The 24,486-nt window shown below is 51.1% G+C and overlaps 1 protein-coding gene across 1 annotated transcript; it reads right to left on the reverse strand.

Annotated features, from left to right (window-relative positions):
• Positions 1-15,428: 15,428 nt before the first annotated feature.
• Positions 15,429-21,063, reverse strand: TBX22 (T-box transcription factor 22). Its single transcript, XM_075513272.1, has 8 exons — positions 20,928-21,063; positions 20,668-20,797; positions 20,292-20,393; positions 19,876-20,050; positions 19,513-19,677; positions 19,069-19,133; positions 18,901-18,986; positions 15,429-16,039 (listed from the first exon to the last, which is right to left on the reverse strand). Exons 1-8 carry the CDS (start codon positions 21,061-21,063, stop codon positions 15,429-15,431), a joined length of 1,470 nt encoding a protein of 489 aa, XP_075369387.1.
• Between the last annotated feature and the right edge of the window lie 3,423 nt (positions 21,064-24,486).

Here is a 24,486-nt window from a genome sequence, read left to right on the forward strand (position 1 = left end):
TGAAGCCCGGCTGCTGGGTCGGCTCCTGCGCAGCCCCGGACCGCGCCGCGCTGACAGCCGTGCTGCAGAGTTCAACTTCAAACGCACCATTTTGTGGCCCATCCGAGCATTTGGCTTCAAGACAAATATGTGGGAACACGGCTCCAAACACCCGGATCAATCCCCCTCAATAAGATTTCATGCATTTTCAAATGGTATCCGTCTTGATTTGGAAAACAAAAAGCAAGGAAAAGACAACAGCTAAAAACCTTCCCAGTGCACAAAGTGAGAAATGTGGCTTTAATTTAGACAACTAATCGCTTCCAGCTGAACCAGCCATTAAAAACAGTTGAAGAATTACAATGTAAATAGATTAATGCAGACAAAGCAACATGTGCGCTATTCCATGTCTTCTTGTTACCTACAAAATACTTGGGCAGTGACACACTGTTAGTCTAAGCCACTTGTTAGGTTCTGTGCTAATCAGCTAAAATTAAATAAACATGACTGATAAAAATGACTGTTGTGTTTGAAAATTGATGCACCAACAGAATTTACTCCAGGAGACAATTACAGATGATTAAGTAACAAAGAAATAATTCCTACAGCAAAGGGGAAAAGCCCGCGGTGCAGGGAAGGGGCACTTCTTCGTGTGCCATCCCTGTCTCTCGGAGGGATGAGCCAAAGCCGCAGGAAGGTCTATGGATGGGCAGAAACCCCAAAGGAGCCTTTCTACCCCGGGATTCTCCAGTGACAGACTAAAAAAGGGCTGGAAAATCAGTATTTTGCTGTCGGAAGAGCACGTACCTAGATTGTACCTCCAGCATCCCCCTCTTCCCACCCAAGGGATCAATCTCTTCGACAAATTTGATGTCCTTTGAAATGCAAAGCATTGCACAGAAGTGCTCACAGGTGAACCGTGTAAGTGATAAATATGATATCTTTCTAAATAACAATGTTAATTTAAATAATAAAGCCAATTTCCTTTGTCATCAGAATGAGAGCAGATGAAGACTCCTCTTCTAAAATGGACAATATTCTTCAGGTAGTCTTTTCATTCTTAAAGCGATTTATTATTAGAACGATAATATTCACTGGAAGCCTAAGAAAGGGAGCAGTTTCCAAAATAAAAAATAAATGGGGGGGGGGGAAGTGGTGTGGTGTATTTTTTTTCTTCTCCACGAGGCCCGTTGGTAGGAGCTTCGTGGTAACAGAGACGTCCAGACGGCTGCCAGGCTGCCAGGCACGCGTAAATGAAAGGCGTCATTTGCAAAGCACGGGACGGTAACGAAGAGAACCAAACGGCCCTCGTTACTCACCAGTGAACTTTGCCGTCACCTATAAGAAGACCTGCTCGTCGGGGGGGTGAGGGGCACGGTGTGGTGGAGGGGCCGTGTTTCGGGCCGTATCCTGGTGCTGGGCTCACTCTGACCGGGTGACAACCCGCTGGGGTGGGTACGTGCAGAGAAGCACTGTACGCGATAGACTTTTAATCAAGAAGCCGTCACCCTTCGCTTCTCTCCCTAACGCCTTCCTAAGGTTTCCACGGGTCAGCTCGTATCTCGGCGATGAGTGTACGATGCTTACGTGTATCTTCTTGCAAACGCCGGCAGCACCGTTGATCTTCCAGGTCCATCTGTCCAGGTTAAACAGGCACATTCGGCAAAGCTCGAGGGATGTGGTTTCCGTGAAGCCGAAGAACTCTGGCCACTGGGAACAGCCTGGACATCTTCCCACAAGCTTGGCTCCAACAGAGCGCTTACAGCCCTGCTTACGCTTCCAGACAAAAATACCAATTATTCCCTGTCCTAGGACCCTAACGTATATGGGAGGAAGATAAAACTTGGTCTACTATTACTTTCGCTGGGATATTTTAAAAATGCTAGCTACAATCAGAAGAGATTTCGGCAGGCCCGCAGCAGCACAGGGGTGCTGGCACAGCCCCTTGAGAGGACCGAGTCCCTAAGGGGTGACGGGGGCCTTTAGCGGGACACGTGTTGCACGTGTTGGTGTTTGCAGGAATTGTGAACCTGGGAGAAAGTGCCTCTTGCTGTCCTGAGTGCAGCAGGCATGAAATAAGTTGTTTATCACATTTTACTGTGGTAAATGGAATATTTTGTCGCCAGGAGCCGTATTATTAAGCTGACTCCTCTGCGGATCTCAACGCAGGCATTTCTACATAACTTTTTCACATATTTTCTTTAGCACGCTCATATCCTTTAGTATCTCACCGAAACACGTGTTCAAGTCGAGATTAGCCCCTATGAAATGAAAATCGCTTGGGGTGCGGAGGGGGAAGTGGAATATTATTCTTTATCCTGAATTGAAATATTAGAAGCTGACTTCTGAATTATACTCCGGGTTAACCGAGCTATAATTGAGATTGAAATTGGTCCGCTATTTTTGGTACAGCCTGGAAAGCTCCAAGTCTTATTCCCATTTGTGCCGGTGGAAATCCCCACCCATCATCTCAAATTCTGCTCTGCCCGTACCTTCGGGGTGAAGAGTGCCTCCCTGGCTCCTTCCTCCCCGAAATAATGATAAATGACAGCTAGTCAAAATTGTAGCCGGCTATTGCTCCTTGCCAAAGAGATGAGAGGCGGGCGAGAAGGGGCTTCTCCCCCGAAAGCTGATTGACAGCCGGGGTCAGGGTGGGGGAAGCATTCGCTGGACCCTGTCAGATCACAGGGAGCTGCTGACAGCTCGCGCCGCAGTGCACTTCCCTCGCCCGGCGAGATTTATGCTGCGATTCGGAGGGTGCTAATTAAACTCTGCTTTGCTTAGAACAGCCTGGGGGGGGGGGAAAAAAAAAAACCAAAAAAAACCCCACCCCAAAATTACAATGCGCTGCTTTAAATCTAAGCTTTTGTTCTGCAAGGGCTACCTAGAGGTGGTTGGGTTTCCATGGAGGAACAAGTAGCGATGCTTCTTAACGCTTTAAAATATTAAATCAAAGTTGGTGTGAGTTTGTATTCCTCAAGCCAGCGCCGTATAGCAGCAAACAGTGTTTCTCAGCTGGTGATTAGCAATCGGCTGGGAAAGCTGCTTATTGCCTGGGACAGGCGGTATGGGGACGTGCCTGCTGTGGGATGGGTCTCCTGCAGCTCCCGGGCTGGCCGAGGCAGAGCTGGGCTACGAGGAGCTCTTGGTTTCTCGTCCAAGTGCAATTTAGAGAGTGCCAAAAGGACGCGGACACTGTGCACGTCCTCCCGGCTCTTCCAGAGCAGCAGAAATCCCCCGGGAATACGCTCCACGGGTGTATTACGGACAGTATGGTGCCTATAAGCGACGGTGGAATGGACAGAAGAGCTGCCCAAACCAGATTCATCAGTGGATTAATGGGAGCTGCTCTCGTTGGGACTGTCCTGCCATTAGCAGCAAGAATCAAACAAGAGGTTAATATTAAACGAGTAACTCACGGCAGTCAGACTTTTAAATCTTCTACTAATTTGGTGCATTAAAAGCTGGAAGAGTGTGACGTTGTGAAATGGCAACTTTACATATAATAATAACTACTGCTGATTATCACTATATATTGAACGTTATTTGGGCAGAGAAAATCAGTTGGGCTAGATCACAGCTGAGCTTAAACGTAGTTTGGGAAGGATACTGTGGAGGAGTTGGTGGTTGTCAGGGTGTGAATATGTTGTGCTTTAGGATCTTTGCTTTAAAGCCAGAACTACTACCACCGACGATGCAGTTGGGTCCTTTCTCTTTGCCGAAAGCGCAGTGCAAAGGGGCAGAGCACGATGGGCAGCCAGAAAAAGGCGCAGTGCACCGATGGCACTGATCCATCACCCCTCCCCGTGACCGGCCACCTCTGAACGGAGAGCGCTGAGCTCCTGCTCTCGCCTCCAGCTCCGGGAAGAAAGGAAAAGCTGAGATCACTGAAAAAAACCCTTTATTGCTTCAATCCTGTACGCTGCTGTTAAAGTTGTTGGGCTTTTGGCCGTATCCTGGCCAGGCTGCGAATGCGAACCACCAGCCGTGGCCTCGGCAGGTCTGCCTTCACCCTGCCCTCGCAGAAACCAAGGCAGGGTTTCCTCCAAACCCTCTCCAGGTGATTTATACTTCCACGCCGAAGGAAATGCCAACATCACTGTGGTTTAGCCCGGTTCTGCTCACGCTAGGCTTGATTTTGGGCAGTGCTGACCACCTGCAGCCCAGAAGCAGCTGTGGGGTGACACTTGCAAGGTGGGATGTCACCTCGGCCCGTGGTAGCTGTCATCTCTCCACGCTTGCAAGCGCGATGGACCGAAATCGTGGAAAGACGGGGAGGAAGCTGATCCTGCTTCTGCCTTCTGCTACAATCCTTCAGCATCAAAATGGTCCAAAGCCAAGCCAAAAGGAGACAAAAAGGAAACGAGGCGGTGTGGGATTTCCCGGAGGAGCTCCTTGGTTTGCACCGGGAGCAAAGCAAAATACAAAGTGAGATTAAAAAAAACCAAATGAATGGGAAAAAAAAAAAAAAAAAGGGCAAATGGTCTGTGATAACCCGCATCTCATTGTTAAATGTTATCGGTGTCTACAGGTTACTGGAAAAACAAAGGGGCCAGATGGCAGCCCCTCGCCGGAGCAGGGCTGTTTGCTAAGGGCTGCGGGCGGCCCTGGTGCTGCCCAGGAGGGAGCAAAATTCCTCCTTAAATCTCAATTCCAGATTTGGGAGCTCCCCACGAAGGTGCCCTGGCAGCTCGACGGCCGCTCCCAGCCTCCGCATGGAGCGACGAGGCGAGGAAGCCGCTTCGGTCCCCCCGGCTTTCTCTGTTTTGTGCTTTTGATGCTATTTTTCTGATTGTTTTTTTTAAACTAAAATTGCTTATGTGAGTGCTGGAAGCCAAAGGGAGGTAAGGTGTGAGCTGGCCCTGGCTGCCTTCGGCGGTCCTTGCTCTCGCCTTGATGGTTGAGATTGATTCAACTATTATTTTTCTTGCAAAATGCCTTAAAGCCCCCAGTGGTAAAGCGCATAAATCAGAGAAATATTCATCTGTGGGTTCCTGTGTCAGAAGGTAAAAATCCTCTGTTAAAAATCAATACTGTAAGCTAAAATCAATTAACTTGAACTTCAAGCCTGCATTTCAAAACTAAAGAAAACTTCCTCTTGCTTTAACCCTCCGAACAAACAAATTAATTTTATATTTTATTTGCTAGAACGGTGGATAATTATCTTTCAATACCATCAGTGCAAAACTATCTTAATAATAAATTATTTCCACTACTGCAGCGAAGAGGTGTGTTAGTATGGTGGGGTCAGGATGCTGGGAGGGAGGGAAGAGGGCACAGAGCTGGAAACAGAAGTGCACTAAATTGGCAGATATTAAATGTTAACCAGTTAACGAAACGGTTGGTGGATTCAGTCACGTCAGTGAGGGCCGTTAACGAAGCGATGACGCTATTGTGAAAACCAGAGGTGACACTGTTGTGAAAAGCAAAGCGACAGGCAGAGCTGACCTGGTCCTAGAGAAGATGCTGAATTCATTTCTTCCATCATCTCAGAGGGAAACAGCACTCAGTGCGTCGCGCATGGAACAGAATGCTACCAAGGACACCGAAGTACTTTTTACATAATTAATCGTAAAGTATCAGAGCACGGGACCTGCACCCCAGCAGAGGGAAGGGGAGAGCAGCGCTCGCCGGATGGGAGAGGAGGAGCAGGACGGCAAGGACGGGGATCCACCACCGGGACGTGGCGGTGGTGGCCGCGTCCAGGGAGCAGCACGGGACAAAAATCACATCGTTTGGGAACGAGCACCAATTAAGTACGTGCCATTTCTTAACGCTGACGCGCTAACGCGGCGCTCGGACTACGCCACGCGTAGGGGACACGGAGGGACACGTGAAATAAATTACCAAACTGCAGCCCTGCCTCCCTCGTTTCCCCCCGGCTTCGCCCCAGGGCTCCCCGCGTCCTGAAGGTCGATTTGCGGACGCGTGTCGGCGAGTCGCCTCCGCGCAGCCCCGGCGTTTCCCGGCGAAGCTGCCTGGGCGGCGTGCGTCTGCCGGGGAAGAGGTATCCCCTTGCAAGGAAAACACGGGGCAGGTGCACGTGTCGGGAATAGAGCCCTTCGGAATTAACAACCTGAAAGGATTTGATTTAGCTCAATTTATCGACGGGTGCAAACAAGCAAAAAGTATGGCGGGTTGAGATGATTAAATGCGATGGGGGTCTACCAAAGGCGTGACCGAGGAATTAATATGCAGCTTATAAACAAGCTGCGGGGAACAGTCGAGGGGAAGCAAACAAGACCCAGAATAGATTTCTCTCCAAATGTCTCACGAAGCCAAGGAATCCGCTGATATAAACGCAGGAATTGCAACTGGCCACATGAAACAAAGCTCCGCTTTCAGTGGCACCTGGGGATGGCGAGATGGAAGTAATTCCTCTTTAATGAAGATATTGTTATGTGTCTGAGGCTTTCAGCAGAGCAGCAATCTCCGCTGCCTGGGAAAAGAGGGGATTAAGTTACAGCCCGGCTCTGCTGGAGGAGAAACCCCCTGTTTTAAGCAAAACCTTAGCTTGCGCTATCTGTTTAATGTGTTGCACGCCATTTGCGGCATAAACATTTCCAGTTCATTTTAATTTCATATCGTAGGAGAATAATAAAGACAGCAGGGTTATTGGTCGCAGCTGCGTGAATGTGGCAAACGTAACTTGAAGAATTAGTCTGTCAAAGAGACAGAGCCAGATATTATTGTTTTTTCCCTTACAGTCTTGCCAGCAGTTAAATAGGGGATTTTATTAAAAATATTCATGTAATTAAAATCTATAGTCTTGAAAGCCTTTAGAGGAACTGGAGTTAAACCAAAATAAGACATTTACATTCAGATGTTGTCGGTTTCTAACAATACGACGCTGCCTTCAGTTTATAAAGCAAAAAAAGAAGTTTTTTTTAACTTCAGTCTTAGGTTTTAAAGTTTAGGTAGCTTTGAAACGTGCAGTGATTGATGTAGCTTAAAAGGACAACCTTTCTAGGAAGCATTAAATTTGGTTATGGAAATTCATTACTGTTATGATCTGGGGGACTGGTGTGTCCTGAGAGGGAGAAATGAGTTTTATTCAGCACACGTGTAGTTTTAACAACCAATGCCTGGGTTTTCAGCCGTTGTCCATCAGCGTGATGGATCGTCCTTCCCTTCTCTCACTTCCCAAACCCCAACCCAGGCTGGAACGGAGAATTTTCCCAAAGTGACGGAAATACCTCTGGCGCAAAGCAGACCCAACAGCCACCCAGAGCCGTTTCTTTTTTCTGCCTTTTTTTTTCTTCTTCTTCTTTTTCTCTAAGCTTTGTCCAGTAATAAACAACTGTTTCAATCTGCTGCACTGATCAAAAGAAATGTTTTAATCAGTCCCAGGCAAAATATCATGCTATTATGTTATCACTGGAGCAAATCATCGAAAATACAAAACAAAAATATCAGTTTAATACGCTCCAGATCAGGAATGTCTTGAAGAAACTTGCCTTCCTCACAGGTGTGTCCTATTTTAAGAAAAAAAAAGAAGAATTAAAGCGCGGGGGCTGGCGCTGGGGCAAGCGTGGCTGTCAGGGCAGAAATGCCGAGATCAAAACTGAGCAAGCCCAATTACTGCAAATAAACCGCTCAAAATGCTTTCCCCTACCCCAGGGATGTTTGACTGATTTTTTTAAAATTGACAAATTATCTGAATATCACTCATCTGTGTTTTCACCTGCTGCAAAGCAAATCCACGGGGAGAGCCGCGGGGACACCGACCCGGGCCCTGCTACCTCCAAACCATGGCTCTGGCCATGGGATGCATCTCCAAGGAAACCCAGAAGCCTCCAAATTTTGGAGATAATTTTCCCACCAGGAGCCTGAGCAGGGTCTGGATGCGACGCGGGGTGATGGGAGCCGTCAGCGGATGCAGGAGCATCCCTGCCCCGCGAGCCCGACGCGTGATGGCTAGCAGAGGTACTCACCATCTCCTCTGAAAAATTCCGGCTTCAGCAGAGCTGGATCTCATTTCCATCCTCTGCTCTGTTCTGTGTCCAAGAGACCTACCCAGTGAAATTCCTCCTTTTTATGGCCCATGATGCCAGCTGCACGAATGATACTCGAAAACAATTTAAAAATAAGTGATCTTTTGGTCATTTGGGAAGCTCGAGTGCGGAGCAGGGTGCTGCGGCCGTCTCACCAGCCAGACCCGGCAACCACGCTCCTCGGGTCAGCAGTTAATGGGATGTGCTCTCAGGTGGTCCTTTTATATACGTTGAATTGAAGAAATCCTGACTCTTCACAGGGTCTTCAAAGCAGTGAGAGGAGCTGGTCAAGGAGGAGAGGTCCACGCTGGCACGCGCGGCTCTCAAACACCACCCAAACCCATTTGGCCAAAAACCATCTCAGAAAGTGAGGACGTTGGCTTGGGAAGGAGGAACGGCAGCGGGGATGAAGCACCAGGACCTGGCCAGATCCACATGAGCTTTTCCCTGTCCTCTCGTTGATACCCCTTCCTTCAAGAGCTTCTCTTCGCAATTCCACCGTCCAACATGGCAAGTGTCAGCACTTTCAAAGCATGAAGGCTTTGAAATGTTGAGTTTCGTTTCAGTTGGAAATGAAGTTTGGGGCTTCACTTTACTTTGATTTGGTTTAATCTCAAAAATCTCCAGGAAATAGAGTTATATTTCTTCTACCAGTCTAAATGCTTAAGTTCTGGTAGTATTGAGAAGCGAAGCAAAGGGGGGCTGATGTTATCTGTTAGAATAGCCCAAATAGAGACATTATCCTGCTTTTATGAAAGCCAAAGGCCGAATTCATATTTATTTGAGCTGCAGCAGAATCTGGCTTATATCCTGGACATTGCAACATATTGTTTCAATCTATATTTTTATTAGCAATATTGATAACGTTAGAAGAAATACGATACAGGAAATAGCTTATCAACTTTGATTAATTTTATCGTAAGAATTTTAATGAAGATAAAAGAAGAATTCGGCAAAGGGCTGAAGCTAAAAGTGTTGTCGGTAAATGGAGAGGGAAGCAGGCGGAGAGAAGCCGGGCGGTACCTGCCCGTCCTGAGCGGGGCGGCTGGGTAGTCGGCATGGTTTTTACTCCACGGAAGAATAACAGTTGGGAATCAATGTTTTTAAGACAGTTAATTCTCTGCTTTAAGATTATTAACACTTTCGTACATGACGATTCGCTGCAAGACTGTAGGAATGAAGATAGTGGTGTGAACCTAAATTAAATCTCTCCATCATTCAGAGGCAGTGGAGCCTGTAGCTCACGCTCCTGCTTTTAAAGCCCCGGGAAATATTCACAGGCTTGGATGAAACGCTCTCGTTGCAGGGAGAAAACCCCTAATTCCAGCACCTAAACCTCAAGTCCTGCAAGAGGATCAGATCTTACTCGGCTCCCTTGAAGGTGCCTTTGGGACGGGGAGGTTTTGCCTTCGAGCGGTCCCGCAGCTTTGGGGCACGCAGGAGCTTTCCAAGCTGCCAGCCTGCCCTCCTTGCGCTCCCTCATCTGATATTAATTCTTCGTTTTAACACTGTATTACCGTATTATGAACAGTTTAGCACTGGAAATGTTTCTCTATATCTGGATTTATGCTTTTCTTTTTTGTTGTTTTGTAAGATTAAAATGGCAGCCTGCATGGAGGGCATCGTGGTGCCGGTTGAGGATAAACGAGTCCCTCCTCCTGGATTGCTCCATTTTGTCCTGGTGTTGAAGACACCCATAAAACACAATCCTACCCCCAAAATTTACCAGAAAGCAGAATCTGCCAGGCGTTTAAAGTAACACATGATGGAAGATGATGGTTAAAACCACCGAGTGCTTGGGGTGAGGTGGGCACAGCCAGGGCAGCATCCGACTGTGCAAACAGGTATCACGGTCCTTCCCACGGCGATGCCGACCGGCGTTTAATATCGTGTATTTGAAACCTTCCCGGCGAGCGCAACAGCAGTGAGCGTCTTCTCCCAAACCTGAATAAAAAAAGGGTATTTCTGCTGGCTTCAGGCTGCAGGTCCACGGTGAAGGGATGCAGCAGCTCGCTCCGACGGACCGGCAGCCGGAGCAGAAGGCAGCAACCATCCCCAGAGCATCATCTGAGCAAGAATAACTCTAAGTAACCAGGCAAGTCCATTACTCTTTTCTGCCTTTTGGAGTCGAGGCCCCGTTTTATTTGCAGGCCTGACTGGAAGCAGATGGACCTGTCAGGGCTCGCTCAGGCAGGTGAGCCCAACCGGGCGGATGAGCTGCTAAGTGCTCCCAGCTGCTGGGCAGGGCCCGGAGGAAATTGTTGGAGCTGGGACCCAGCTCAGAGATGAGGTCTGGAGTCAGCGCCAAGAAGGAAAAAGTTAATTTCTCCAAAAAGCCGTTCTCTAAAAACCTGAAAGAGTGAGGCTTTTAAAATAAGAGAAAATATCTGAAAACGTCTTTAGTGCATCTAATATATCTTCAGACTTCAGAGAGCTAGAAGCCATCGCTGGTTTTGTTCAGGGTCTGCCTCCTTAGACAGCAAATATTATTTTTCCTGGGGGTTCTCCCTTATCGCTGGTGTTTTCCTCTCCAGAAAGGTCTTGAATTTTACTTGCTGGTTTGTGTCATTTGATTTATAAGCTCAAGGGGTCCTTCACAAAACCTGGACTACTTCTTGTACTTAATTGCTACAATAAACTTAAAACTTGGTGCTTTAGGATAAGCAATCTGGGAGGAAATTGTTTGACGTATGGAAGTAGACGGTAGGTCTTTCTTGTGAACGTCACCAAAGGGACACAGGGGAGACGCGGGTTTATAAATAACTATAAAATTCAGAAACTACACGAGCTCGCTGAGAGCAGAGCTCTATTAAGCGAGAGCAGAGCTCTATTAAGCGAGAGCAGCTTGCAGCGCGATACCCGACATCTGCAAAAGTCCTTGCAGCCAGTATAATTCCCAACAGCCTCAGCTGCTGCGCCCAGGCTGTCTGACACCGGCTTTAACTCCACGGGGGCCGGGAGGCTGCGATTTGCACAGACGCAGCCGAGCGCAGAAAGGGGTGCCCGGAGCTTGCATCCCAAAATGCAGATCAACAGGTGAAAGAAAAGGTGGTTAACAAGGCGCAAGCTTTTATTCCCGTTGCAAGGAAGGTGGTTTTTCTTCCCCTTTTCAAAATTACTTTATCAACGATAACTCTTTATGTTTTAAAAGCTGGTTTTTTCCAGCGCTCCGTGGCTGCAGCGTCGGTGGAGCGCAGAGGCCGCTGAGCCGGCGTGGATGGGGCTGCTGCTGCAGCGGGCGGGCGATGCCGGGGCTGCCCGCCACGGCTCCGGTGCTCCGAGTGACATGGCGATAGAGCAAATTGGGAAATACATTCAGCGCGTAAACGCCAAGGAACGAGGTAGCACTTGCAGCGCCGCAAAGCGCGGCTCCGGCCATCGAGAGCTCGTGGCACGGCCCCGGGAGGAGTCGGGGGACGCATCCCCCTGCACCCGCTGCCCAAAACGCATCCAGGGGCCGGAGAGCCGCCGCGGCGCCGGCGATTTTAAAATTCTGCCTTCAGATGCTGTACCTCTTATTTAGCTTTCTGAGCCATATTTTAAAAGAGTCGCTGCATATTTTGCGTGTTCTGGGAGACAAACAGGCACCCAAAACTAGGAAGAAAGAACACGTAAATATTGCGGAGTCATCTGTTTCCGATAACGCGTGTTTACATATTAATGTGCAATACAAATTTGTAAACATGAGCATTTGAAACGTTTGTAGGAACCGATACCGGCCTTTTCCCTTTCTGCAGCTTTATTGGAACAGCATGTCCCCCCTGGCCCCAGCCACACATGTACATCATTTTAATACTGGATGCGTTTCAAATGTTCGGGGTGCTTATTTGTTCTGGTCTATCTGGCTACCCAATCCTCGTTTGTTTTGCATAATTGTGATACAAATTATCATCTAATTACAGACCAAACCTCGGAAGATCAAATGTAAACCAAGGCACTTCGATCAGAAAAAGCTACATCCGACGCTCCCTCTACACGTTTGGCTTCTCCAATAGATGTATTAAATTTGGGTGAAACTGGATAGTAAACTGCACTTTGATTAAAAATATTATCGCTGGGGGTTTTGTCTCCTTGGTTTTTAAATCAGCCTCCCGGTGTCCGAGCACCGAGCCCATCCCACGTCCCAGTGTCGAGTACGGCTGTGGCACCCTTGGTACGGCCAGATTCCTTTGCCGAGTGCTATAAATGTGACCAGATATTCCCGAGTAACTTCCAGCTCCTCTTGGGAAAAGTCAAATGACTATAGCGAAGATTGTTCAGTAAGTTTAATCTTTAAAAAAACCTTTGATTGTTTTCTCCCTGTTCCCAGTTAAAAATAGCACAATAATACTGGGTTTATATTTGTGTTCACCCACTAAGTCTAAAGAACTGTGAGCTTCTGCAATCGCCACAGGTTTCCCAATAATGATAACGGGGGGGAGTAGAAAGCAGCGTGTAATATATTTATACTTACAGGCGCGTGATCCTGCTTGAAATACTGACCTCGATTCCCCCAGTTTCACATTTAATAACGAACGATTTTGTATACGGACTTACTCCCTTGAGTTCTGCCACTCACCTCTCACCAGCAGCCGTTTTACAAAGCACCCCTAGAAAGTAGCGTGCAGGTTATCCCCTATTTTGGGCACAGTTTTTCTCATCTAAGCAGAGCCATCTCTGTGACAGCTGAGCGATTCGGCTGAATTACCATTGCGGGTATGGGAAATACTCCCGTGCCGGCATGGTCGGGGAGCCTTGGCCGGGCCTGAGGTGACCATGGGGACGTCAGGACAGAGAGCTACGACTGCCTCAAAATACCACCAACGTCTTTTTCATTCATTACGGTGATTTTTGAAAGGATAAAATCAGGAGATAAAGGCAAAGGAAATCAAGATTAACCTCAGATAACCCAGATCTGACAGGGTCTCTCGTGCCGTGCTGACCTCTCATGCGGAGCTGATCGGTATTTATACGTCTGCCTCACCCGTGCCGACGAGCACTGCATCCTCCCCGGAGCTCGGTGCCGGCACCCAAGGGACACGGCGATTTTACAATTGAGGTTTAAATTCAATTTTAAACTCATCCCTTGCAGGGACCAGGCTCTGGACGTGTTTTCCCTGTGGCTGTGATCGGGGAGGGTGGCAAAAACCAGGCTCCACCAGGACCAAGCGGATTGAAAGCCAACCCAATTCCACCGGAATTAGCTGAGCAATCGCTGTTGGAGCGTATCACCCCAACGCTGGGTTTGGAGTTTCATACCAAAAGGCACAGAATAAACAAACAGCTCAGGGAAGCCCCGTGCCCGTTTGCAAACATGCTCCGAGTAGGAATGAGTTGGGTCCCTTCAAAGAGAGCGTTTGCTCAGCTCTAGTAGATGGAATTTATCTAATCCAAATTTAAATATCTATCGCTGTAAAATTGTCTGTACTGAAAACAGCAATTCTGCTCACTATCAGTCACGATTTAACTAACAGACACTGATCTGTTGGATCACCAGCTCACGGCCAGCAGCTCTGGAATATCTTATGCAGCCACAAATATTTAGAAAATTGGAAGTTACCCATTGCATCCACCCATGAATCCGTGACTTCTAGCTCCCCAAAAGTATAACCACATGTGTGGGCCGGCGCTCAGTCACTCAGCCCACAGGATTCGTCCCGGGGAACAGAGATCTGCCGCGCTTTGCAGAGCCCGTCCCAGCGCCTGCAGTGGACTCGCCCGCGGGAACTTGGCCCCCACTGGGGATGGGTGATGGCTTGGAAATAAGGACTCCCAAATGAAAAAAAAATTCTTTTTTTTTTTTTTTTTAATAAAAATAGTGAGATAAACTGCTAAGAAACAGCGCGAGAAAGCCGCTTTGTTCATGTTTACAGCTGTACAGACCGTTCAGCAAGGCAAGCGCGGCCCACCGTTTCATGCTGGTATTGCTGGGGGCTCTGTGGACACTCAAAGCAGAGAAATTCGGGAAACCACTGTTGGTTGATTTTGAGCAAAGTCTCATGAAAGTAAAACTGTGACTTTTTGTTATTGTAACAGCTTTTGATGTTGCTTGTTCTGTTCTTAATTTGGTGTCTGTTATGGATGAAAATAAAACCAAAACTCTGATACCAATTTTGATTCTTAAACATGTGCTTAAGCCCTATATAGTGCTGTGTTATGTTGGTAAATACAGAATTCTCTTATCTTAATCCCAAAATGCAGCCGGTCCCAGTCAAGCATTATTTTCCAATCTCTGTCATAAATCAAGTAATAAAATTGGCTTCAGGTAGGGACTGATCAAATAAAGAATAAAATCCGTGCCCCAATTTATTGCGAGTTATATTGTGCCCTTGGGAGCTAGAGATTATTTACAGGAATAACAAGAATATCCACAGGTTATAATAAAACAAACAGGACTTTTGGAAGGAATTGAAAATCTCATGGTTCGGAGCCCGTAGAGTTGTAACTCTCCAGAAGGGATCTGCGTTCTCCATGGGACCGAGCCAGGGGCATCCCTGTCCCTTCCCTCGGGCACAGGTTGGTGGCTGCGATCCCAGGTGGATCTTCTGTGTCCCCCGGGGCCGAAAGTGCTGGGGAGGAGGAGTGTCCTGCAGGGCCTCGGAGGTGTTTCATCCCACACAGCTCTCCGAGATGTATCTCCTGGGTCCCCCAGCGTGGATCTGGCCGTCATGGGGGAGATGTGTGACCCCCATCCCTTGTTCCTTCCCACCACGCAGTCCGTGCTGGTGTTGCTCTGCACTACCACCTCCTGGAGACCTCTGGAAGCAGGAGCATGCAGAGGGGGGCTCTTGGGGCACCCCTGCATCAGGCTCCACTGTCTCATCCCCACAAGGTAGGAACGCATCCGTCTTTTATCCCGACTTTCTTTACCTCGGCAGCAGATACTTGAATTTACGTCCCCACTCTGATAACTGAGTCACCTGGGTCCTGGAGCAACAAGGCACTTTCATGTCATTAATTAGGACCCATTAAAGCCAAGGGAACTTGAGAACGTGCTCGAGCACTTGGCCAAATATGGCTCCTTTGCTGACTCAAGGTCTCAGATAGTCCCTTTGAAATTAGTGGAAAAACTCAAGTAGGGTGAGCAGAAGCTCACGAGGGCGTTGAGCTAACTAAAGGCAAGCTAGACAGAGAGTTTCAGGAAAACATATTTGTAGAAATGTATACGTCTACGTTCCCACTTCAGAGTGCAAATATTAAAAAGGTGACCGTACAGTTTGCTCTTAACCTACAACCATGACATAAATATTACCAAAAGGTATCACCTTGCTGTGGATCATCTCAGAGCCTCCACGCTCCCAGATCCTCCACCCTCCCAACAACATGACACGTTTGCCCACAAAAAAAGTTAAATGCCTAGACATACCGCTCTGGTACCATGCAGTATTTCATAGTCAATAACTAGCAAGCCCTTGGGTATGAAGGAAGGAAAGGCTTGCTTTACATATCATTGCTTAGAAATATTATATAATTCCACTAAAGGCAATGGTTAATTGTCGGGTGCCAGTTAGAGTGATTACATCTGCCATCTCGCAAAGAAGCTGGAATGCTGTCGCTCACTTTGCAATGGCTTGCTGCGTTCATCAGTCTGGATGGCACAGAGAAGTTATAACCATACAAGCCATATGGAGGATGTAAAGAACAATTAAGTGCTTCCCGAGCAATGGGACTTGATGGGAAAATGTTTCCAGATGCATGTAATCCGTACAGCATTTGACTAGCAGAATTGGGTACTTGTAGACATTGCCCGTTTAAGTCTTCAGCTTTAGCATTTTTCAGACTGGTTATGCCGAGGGAAGATAGTTTTGGCATATCCACCATGAAGTGGGGTAAAAGATGCGGGTTGGTGCCTCCCAGTTTTTCGTGGCTTGGAAAGATGAGAGATTGTTGTCTTAAGAAGCTCGTAGGACAAATCTTGTAGTAGAGGGGCACGTTGAGGTTGTGTAGATAGGTCTCGGGGCACGACACGCCGATGTTGCTGGCTGACAAGTGAAACGTAGGAGGTGAGCATGATGGAGAAAGCAGGGGGTTGAGAGGAGAGGGCGTCCCGCCGCTGGAGGTGACCGGCGAAGAACTGGAGCTTCCACCTGAAAACAAAAACAGAAATCGTCCAGGCTAGGCTAGCTGATGTTCACAGCCAAGGAACCCTTGGAGAACTCCTGCTCCCGCTCCGCGTCTCCCTGCTGCCGGTGTCCATCCAAGCACAAACCCGCTCCAAAAATCAGCTCCTGGAAAACGGGAAGATCTGTCCATAAATTATTTGTTGTTGTTACTTGGCACTTGTCTAAGAAAAATATTCACGCATGTCTAATCCCATTCATTTGACCAGGACAACTACGAAGTTCAGCTCCACACATACGGGTACCTGCCGGGTCCGTGCCTCGCTATACGACCGATAACCTTCTCCTGTTATACATACACCACTGCTATTTTAGGTTCCCTATTTTTCGTGCAAATTACAGGCAGCTTTTTCCCCTTGTACATAAGAACAGAAAAAGGTATTCAGCCTGATGGAGAATTTTTTTTGTACCTTCCTGCTCACAGGAATTGACTAATTTTACTTGGCTTCCCATGCAATTTGAAACATATACCTGAATACTATAGGTGTCTCGAGAAACTTTAAATGCACGTGTCATTTTAACATGCTCCTTTCTGAAATGAATCAATGAACACTTTCATAATTTGGTAGAAAAGCGACACCGGCTTGCTTCACACGTGCAAGCGCTGGCGAGGCCACTGGTGTATAACATCAGTGTTCAGCACCGGCTCGCCGCTCCTCCGGAGCAACGTCAAGAGCAAAAACGGAGAGGCGACGGCTGCTCCGGCGTGGGAATGGTGCTCTGGAGCGGCCGTCCCTGGTGCTAAACAGATGCTGGTTTCATCTAACGCCATTTAAGAGCCGTCTGTCTCTGCTGCGCATTCATTAGCACGTTCTTCTAGAGGTTTCCCCCCCCCACCCCCTCATTTCTTACCAAAGTCACTGGAAAAGGCAGGAAGGGAACGTGAATCCATTTTTGCTCTGTGTTTTTCTCTATTTACATTTAATTCCAAGTGATATACTGTCTGGATGTGATCTGGTCAGGCTTTACATGCAATCAGCAACACAGAATCAACAGCATAACCAAGCTATATCTGCTAGTATTTCAAACCTTAAAAAAAACCACCAAGATTTTGGACGTGGTGCAAATTAATTTTGCAAACTGCCAGCAAACAGAGTATCTTACAGGTTGGGTAACGCGCCAGGCGGCACCTATTCGCAATAATCCGGGAATGTTTTACGGCTTGAAGGTCTCACCCTTCCCCGCTGATGTCAGCGGCTGTTTCAGTACTGACATCAGCAGAGCGGGTGCGGGGCAGGGATCCGGTCCTCTCCCGGTGTCCACGTCCTGACGTCCTCCCAGGACTCAGGGACTTTTGGGCATGTAAAATGATGCGATTGAGCCGATATTTGTGAGTGCGAGGCAGCGCATGAATCCCTACGCAGCTGGCTGGAGCAGAGCAAACGAGGGTTAGTATTTGCTTCGAGGTATCCCGAGCGATAACAGCACACGACTTCCAGTACCGGTTTGGGAACGGGGATCGCAGCGGGGAGGACAGAGCAGCTCAAAGAGCAGATTCTTTCTGCCATTTCTATTAGGCTTAAAAATCCCAAATTTATGGCCAATTCTTTCTTCAGCACATTGTTCATGCTTTCTTTTAATTTACCTTCTGGTTTTAGGGCTTCAGTATTTCTATTTTGCAGCTTTTCTTCAGAAATACAGTACTATTATTAGTGGAAATGGAGATTTTGTTATATTTACATCAGTCCAGGAAATTAACCCTGAAGAAAAATACCAATTACATTAAGACCAGTAAAAAAATCCCAGGAAGCCCTAACATTTTAGCATCTGTACAATAACCAGTGGAATTGCTGTTCTCTCATTCCCCATCACAGCCCATCCTCTCCTCGGTACCGCATCGCAGCCTGCAAAATGGGTTCAAAAGGGGCTTTTGGCATAAGGTGTTTTCTAAATAAATAAAATAAAAAAATCTAGTTCTCTTTACAACCCGGTAAACCTCTTAATTTCTCCTGCGTCTGATTTTTTTATGTCTCTGCATTTCTACGCCTGGACAGCCCGAATTTTTGCTGATTTTTGCAGTATTTCCCTGCAGAGGCAGGAATGATTTGGTGCTCCCCAATACTTTGAAGAGTTCCTACCATAAATGAGAGTTAAACTGGAGACTTGAAACCCAAACTGGAGTGCTCCAGCGTGCCAATGCTCGGTTAGTTTTTTCCTGCGGCGCTACGAATAATCAGTTTTAAAATACTATTTCCAAAAGCCGTTTTTCTGGAAAAGGGCTGTATGAGACCAACGTGCGCTCGTCGGGTGGAAGGAGAGCATTTTCCCTGAAAAACTTTTCCCTCTTCCCTGGATTTCTGTGGAGTTAACGGACTGTGGGACTGCTACATCCTAAGTAAGAGGTAATTTTATTTTCTGTTGAATAATGCATTTGTTGGCACAGAAGAGGCAGGCACAGAAGGCACCGGCGGTCGTTATTATCGGTTTCTAGCTAATACTCTCAAACGGGTTGGAAGCAATTAGTGTAAGAGGATCAAAGCCGTAACAACCCGACTCTAAATTAGCCTCCTGCATACTCAGATGTTTTTTTCTGTGCTTCTAAATCCAATTTGTGCCAGGTGATGAAGGCAGACCGCACCCGTGCCCTCCTCTTCCCGGGGCGAGCGCTCTGCCCCCCCCCCCCCCCCCCGACTTTAACAGGAGTTTTGGCCGAAAACACGTGGAATTGGGTCCCAGAAACGTTCCGTTGGCCGCCGGTTCGTTTTCCGGACCCATCTCATGACCTTCATGGTTTAAGACCCCCGACGCGCCCCCGCGGAGACCTCGCAGGGAGCAGCCCCGAGGCCGCGGGGAGAGGCGGTGGGGAAAAGGCAGCAAAGGGGCCTTACCCTGGCTGTCTGCGCCGAAAGCCTTGAAGTCCAGGGCGAGGGGGGGCCGCCACGGGTAGGTCTCCAGGAGCCCGTCCAGGACCCCCCTGCGGGGCGAGACCGGGCTGAGCACCGCGGCGGGGCCGGCGGGGGCGGCGGGGGGGGCGGCGGGGCGGCCCCGGCCCTTACCTGTTCCTCCCGGGATCCCGAAATCCTTTGGCGAAGGGATTCCTGTCGATCTTCAGCTTCGTGATCTGGGGGGTGGGAGCGAGAGGGGCCGTTGGGGAGCGGGGCGGGCCGGGAGCGGCCGCCGCGGCCGTCGGGGCTCTCCATCCCCCCGGTCCCCGGTACCGCCGCGGCTCTCCATCTCCCCGCTGGTCCCCGGTACCGCCGGGGCTCTCCATCCCCCCGGTTCCCGGTACCGCCGGGGCTCTCCATCTCCCCGCTGGTCCCCGGTACCGCCGCGGCTCTCCATCCCCCCGGTTCCCGGTACCGTCGGGGCTCTCCATCCCCCCGGTTCCCGGTACCGCCGGGGCTCTCCATCCCCCCGCCGGTCCCGGTACCGTCGGGGCTCTCCATCCCCCCGGCCCCCGGTACCGCCGGGGCTCTCCATCCCCCCGCCGGTCCCGGTACCTGCTGGTTTTGGTAGGCCGTGACGGTGGTGAACTCGGTCTCCTGGAAGGAGAAGGTCTGCACCCCCTCGGCCGGCAGCGACTGGATCTGCGCTAGGTCGAAGCGAGAGTCCTGGGCGATAACGTGGACGCGGGGCTTGTACTTGTGCATGGACTGCAGGATGATCTGTGCGGGGGGAGAGGCGGGCTGAGCCCCCCGAGGGGGAGAAGGGCAGGAAGAAAACCCGCTGCAAGACACGGGTGGGACCCAGCCCTCAGCCCTCAGCCCCGGGGCAGAAGGGAGCGACCGCCGCCTCGCCGGCGCTGCCCCCGGGGTGATGCTCTGCCCCCCCCCGGCCCCCCGGCGGGGCTGCCCCACACCTACGTGCCCCTTGTCGTCCATCTCGTTGTTGGTGAGCTTCACCCGGTCGAAGCTGATGATTTGCCTCATCCAGGTCTCCCCCGAGCAGGGGGAGTCGGGGTGGATGTAGAGCCGCGGGGCGATGCAGGAGTGGTCCGTGTTCCCCGCCACCATCCACTGCGAGCTGTGATAGACGTACCTGGCCCGGGCCGGGCCGCGGTCAGGCGGCGGAGAGCCCTTCCCTGCCCGCCCGGGCCCACGCACACCTATGGACTCTATACGTGCCCCCGCCGCACGCCTGTGCAGCCCCTCTTTCACATAGGTGCATCTTTCCCCATAGATGCGGATGGGGCTGAGCGGAGCGCAGGCTGCACACGCTCAGCCTGGCAAGAGGGGTCCCGCGTGGGCGTGGGTGGCCGCCCCGCCGGTCCCCCCCGTACCTGTACCGTTTGGAGTCCACCGGGACGACGTCGATGGCGATGTAGTACTGCGTCAGCGGCTCCAGCCCCTTCACCTTCACCCTGACCGACGGGAACATCCTCCTGCGGGCAGAGGGGAAGGTCCTGAGCAAGGGCTGCCGCTTGAACGGCGAAAACGGGTTGAAAACACTACGGGGGCATCGGGGAAAAAAGGGTTTTCAAGCTCAACAAAAATAGCGAAAGAAGGCAAACAAAGAAAAAAAAACCCCACGCAGCCACAAAAAAAAAAAAAAAAAAAAAAAAAAAAGAAGGACAAAACCACAACGAAAAAGCGGCAACGCAAAACCGGGCACCGGAGGAAGGGAGCGGGGGGCAGCGGGGCGGGGGCAGCCGGTACCTGCCGGCCTTGGTGATGATCATCTCGGTGCCGATCTCATGGAACCTCCTCCAGAGCTCGGCGCCCTGCAGCTCCACCTGCACCCCGGCCCCCGCCTCCCGGCTCTCGGCGCCCGCCTTGGGCCGCTTTTCTGCGGGGAAGAGAAGCGGGAGGGGCGGCTCGGGAGGCTGCCGAGGGCGGGGGGGGCGGCCCTCCCCCCGCCGCCGCCGCCGCCGCCCCGGGCCCGGGGCTCCGCTCCCGGCGGCCCCGCCGCTACCAACCGGCCTGCGGGGCTCTGCGGCCCGGCCTGCAGCCGGCCCCGGCCTCCTCGTCGCGACCGTCCGGCACCTTCCTCTTGGCCGAGCGTCCCACCAGGGCTTCCACCGAGAAGGCGTGAGCCCGGGAGCTGAGCGCCATCCCCCCCGGGCCGGGGGTCCCCCCGGGCGGCAGCGGGGCTCAGGCAGGCGGCGGGGCTGCCGGCGGCGGCGGCTCCATCCCGGCCGGGACCCGGCGAGCCTCGCCCGGCGGCCGCACGGCTCCCGTCGGGGGGCAGCGGGCGCGGCGAGATCCTCTCGCATCCACGGGAGTCGACAGACGGCTGCAGCCTGCGCTGTTTGTTTTGGAAACTGGTGGGAGCGTAAGGAACATTGAGTGACATTTCACGGGGGTAACGGGGGGGCGGGGGAGGGAGGGGAGAGCGGGCGGCGGAGGGGCAGAGCGGGGGGAGAGGAGCCGGCCCCGTCTAGGATCAATAAAAGAGTTACTGTTCTCCATTAAATTGTAAAACTCAAAGAAATTTGACATAATTGCACACTAGGGGCCACTTTTCCAACAAAAGTGCAAATAACGTTTAACCAGAACCAGCGCAAAAAGGGGGAAAAAAAAAAAAAAGGAAAAGGGGAAGAAAAAAAGAAAAGGGGGTGGAGAAAAGGAGGGGGGAGGAAAAGGGGAAATAAAGAAAGAGGAAAAAAAGAAAAAGGGAAAAAACAAAAGGAAAAGGGGGAAAAAAGAAGGGGGGGGAGAAAAGGGAAAAAAAAAGAAAAAGAAAAAAGAAAAAGGGGGGAAAGAAAAAGGGGGAAAAAAGAAAATGTAAAAATAAAAGAAAAAGGGAAAAAAGAAAAAGGGAGGGAAAAAGAAAAAGGGGGGAAAAAAGAAAGAGGGGAAAAAGAAACGGTTGGACTCGATGATCTTAAAGGTCTTTTCCAACCTATACGATTCTGTGATTCTGGAAAAGGGGGAAAAGTCAAAAGAAAAAAAAAAAAAAGAAAAAGGGGGGGGAAGAAAAAGGGAAAAAAAGGAAAAGGGGGGAGAGGGGGGAGAAAAAGGGGGAAAAAAGAAAAGGGAAAAAAGAAAAAGGGGAAAAAAGAAAAAGGGGGGAAAAAAGAAAGCGGGGGGAGAAAAGGGGAAAAAAACAAAAGCAAGCCGGGGACTCAAGGCGAGGCAGAGCCGCGCCGTGCCGTGCCGTGCCGCGCCGTGCCGTGCCGTGCCGCGCCGTGCCGCGCCGTGCCCCGCCTGTGTCGGCCGCCCCGGCGAGCTCCGGGCCCGGGCGCGGCGGGGCTGTGCCCGAGCCGCGCTGCCCCGACGGGCCGGCACACGCGGCCCCCCCGGTGCCCCCGCCAGGCCGGGCCGCCGTGTCCCCCGCGGGCTGCGTGACAGCGCCCGGCAGGGCCCCCGGCCTGCCCCCGCCTTCGCTTCGCGTTGGTGCGTTTGTGCGTTTGGGGGTTTTTGGTGTTTTCCCCTCCCGGGCAGCCCCGCCGCCCGCCCGCGCTGCCACCACCCCGGGGGTTCCGCCGCTCCTTCAAAGCGCGGCCCGGCAGCGGCAGCTGCGCCGAATTAGGGGCAGAAATCCCGGGTTTCCACTCGGGCGGGTCCCGGGAGCCCGGCGCGGCCGGGCCGGGGCTGGGGCCGGGGAGGGGCTCCGGGCCTGGGGGGCTCCGGCCGGGACCGCCGGGGCGCAGGGAAAGGGCTGCGCTGGATTTGCGCGGCGATTTTCGCCCCCCCCCCCCCCCCGGGGGATCTCCCCCCCTGCAAAGGCTTGAACGCCCCGCACTGATTTATTTTCCATCCGGGCGCCCTCCCCAGAGCCGGCACCAAAGGGGGGGCCGGGGCTCGGTCTTTTTTTGGTTTTGGGGGGGGGGGGGGGAAGCGATGGTATTCACACTGAGCAGGGTGGGTGTCCGCCTTCCCCAGCACACCCCTCGCCCCGCTGCCTGTCCCTGCACCGGGGAGGTCAGCTGGGATGGATGAGCCTTAACGGGAAAAAAATGTGGAAAGGGATAAAATTCACAGGCCAGCTGAGAAAGCAGGTTGGGGGGTGCGGGAGCTGCGGCTGCAGGGCGGGAAGGGAATGGGGTGCAGCGCTCCGTGCCCCACTTCCAAGCGCTCCTGGAGTCTCAGGGGAGCACTGGTTTATTAAAATGTTTCACTTTTCAGGATTTCTTGCCATATTTGTTAGGGTCTGCGCCCTGGCACACACATTTCTTCCAAGCCTTGGGCTGGCAGCAGCGTGAAAACTGCGTTGTCTTTGTGGAGACTATCAAAACCAAACGTCAGACAGCCCCGACCTGGCAGAACTCTTGACAAATGTGTATTTTAAATGCCCCAGACTCACATCGTTATCCTCAAATCCTCATTCCAAGGATGCTCATTACCCAGTTTACGGTGGGGTTTGCATGTCGATACTCATTTATACACAGGTATACTCACTTATACTTTTAAACACACATTTATACACCAAACTCCTGGCGTGTCTCACTGGGACAGGAGTTTGTCTAAGGAAAAGGCCTTGGAGGAAGCGAATGGGTCAGATACAGGTGCTGAACGCCGGAGCTCGACATCCAGCCTGGGACAGCTGGTCGAAAGCTGCCCGCTTTTCTGGCTGCCGACTTTTCTGCGTGCCCATGGCCCCCGTGGCAGCTCCGGTTCGGACCACGCCTGCAGCCTGATTCGGGAGCAGCAAGTTAGCATCCCCGTCTGCAAACGGGGCTCTGAAGGATCCGGCTGAGCTCCTGTTGAACGCATGGTGGAAAACTAACAGCGCTGTTTATAATGGCAGCCGGGACAGATGTACGTGAGCTGTAAAATAAATATATGGCAGGGTGTTTCTTGAATTTGCTTCTCCAGGCTTTCGTAGAGCTGTGTACCTGGGGTTACACGGGCGAGGAGCTAGCCCCGACCCTGGAAGGAGTGCAGGCATCTCTCAGCGCAGCCTTCAGAGAGGCTGATGCCGATTAACCTTTGATTTAACTTTTATTGAGGGTAACGATACTTAATCTTCCTTCCCAAAGCGGCTCACAATCCGGAGCCGAGCTACGCCGTGTCGTAATCTGAACTACACGGTGGCTCTGTCCCCGTGTTACTCCACCCTTCCACTGGTGTCCATCGGCGGTGGCCCTGCAGAGCCCCAAACCCTGCTGGCGCGGTTTGCCTTCGTACAAGGCACGTTCAGATGCGCCCGCCCGACACCTCTGCGGGACGGGTGCCCGGCCCGCTTCGGCGGGCCCTTCTGGCTCGTCACCCACAGCCATCCCCGTCCATTTCTGTGGGGCAAGACATGGGCAGAAAACGGGCAGGGGAAGAGACTTTGGGAGGTTACCTTGCTCTGCCCTCGCCCCCGGGCAGGATCAGCTCCACCTACGCAGATCTTTATTTCTTCGTACAAAGAGAAATGAAACAAATTTCATAAACATGTTCATAATTATAACAGCATAAGCTCATGATTTAAAAGCAAGGTGAACCGCGGGTCCTTCCCGGAGCCCGGACGGGACCGATGCTGCGCTGCCCAGCGCTGATAGGAGACAGCTGAGGGCATTAAGTGCGAACCTTTATCTCTGCTGACAT

This window comes from Mycteria americana, chromosome 10 (genome assembly GCF_035582795.1).
Source record: "Mycteria americana isolate JAX WOST 10 ecotype Jacksonville Zoo and Gardens chromosome 10, USCA_MyAme_1.0, whole genome shotgun sequence".
Classification (NCBI taxonomy): Eukaryota; Metazoa; Chordata; class Aves; order Ciconiiformes; family Ciconiidae; genus Mycteria; species Mycteria americana.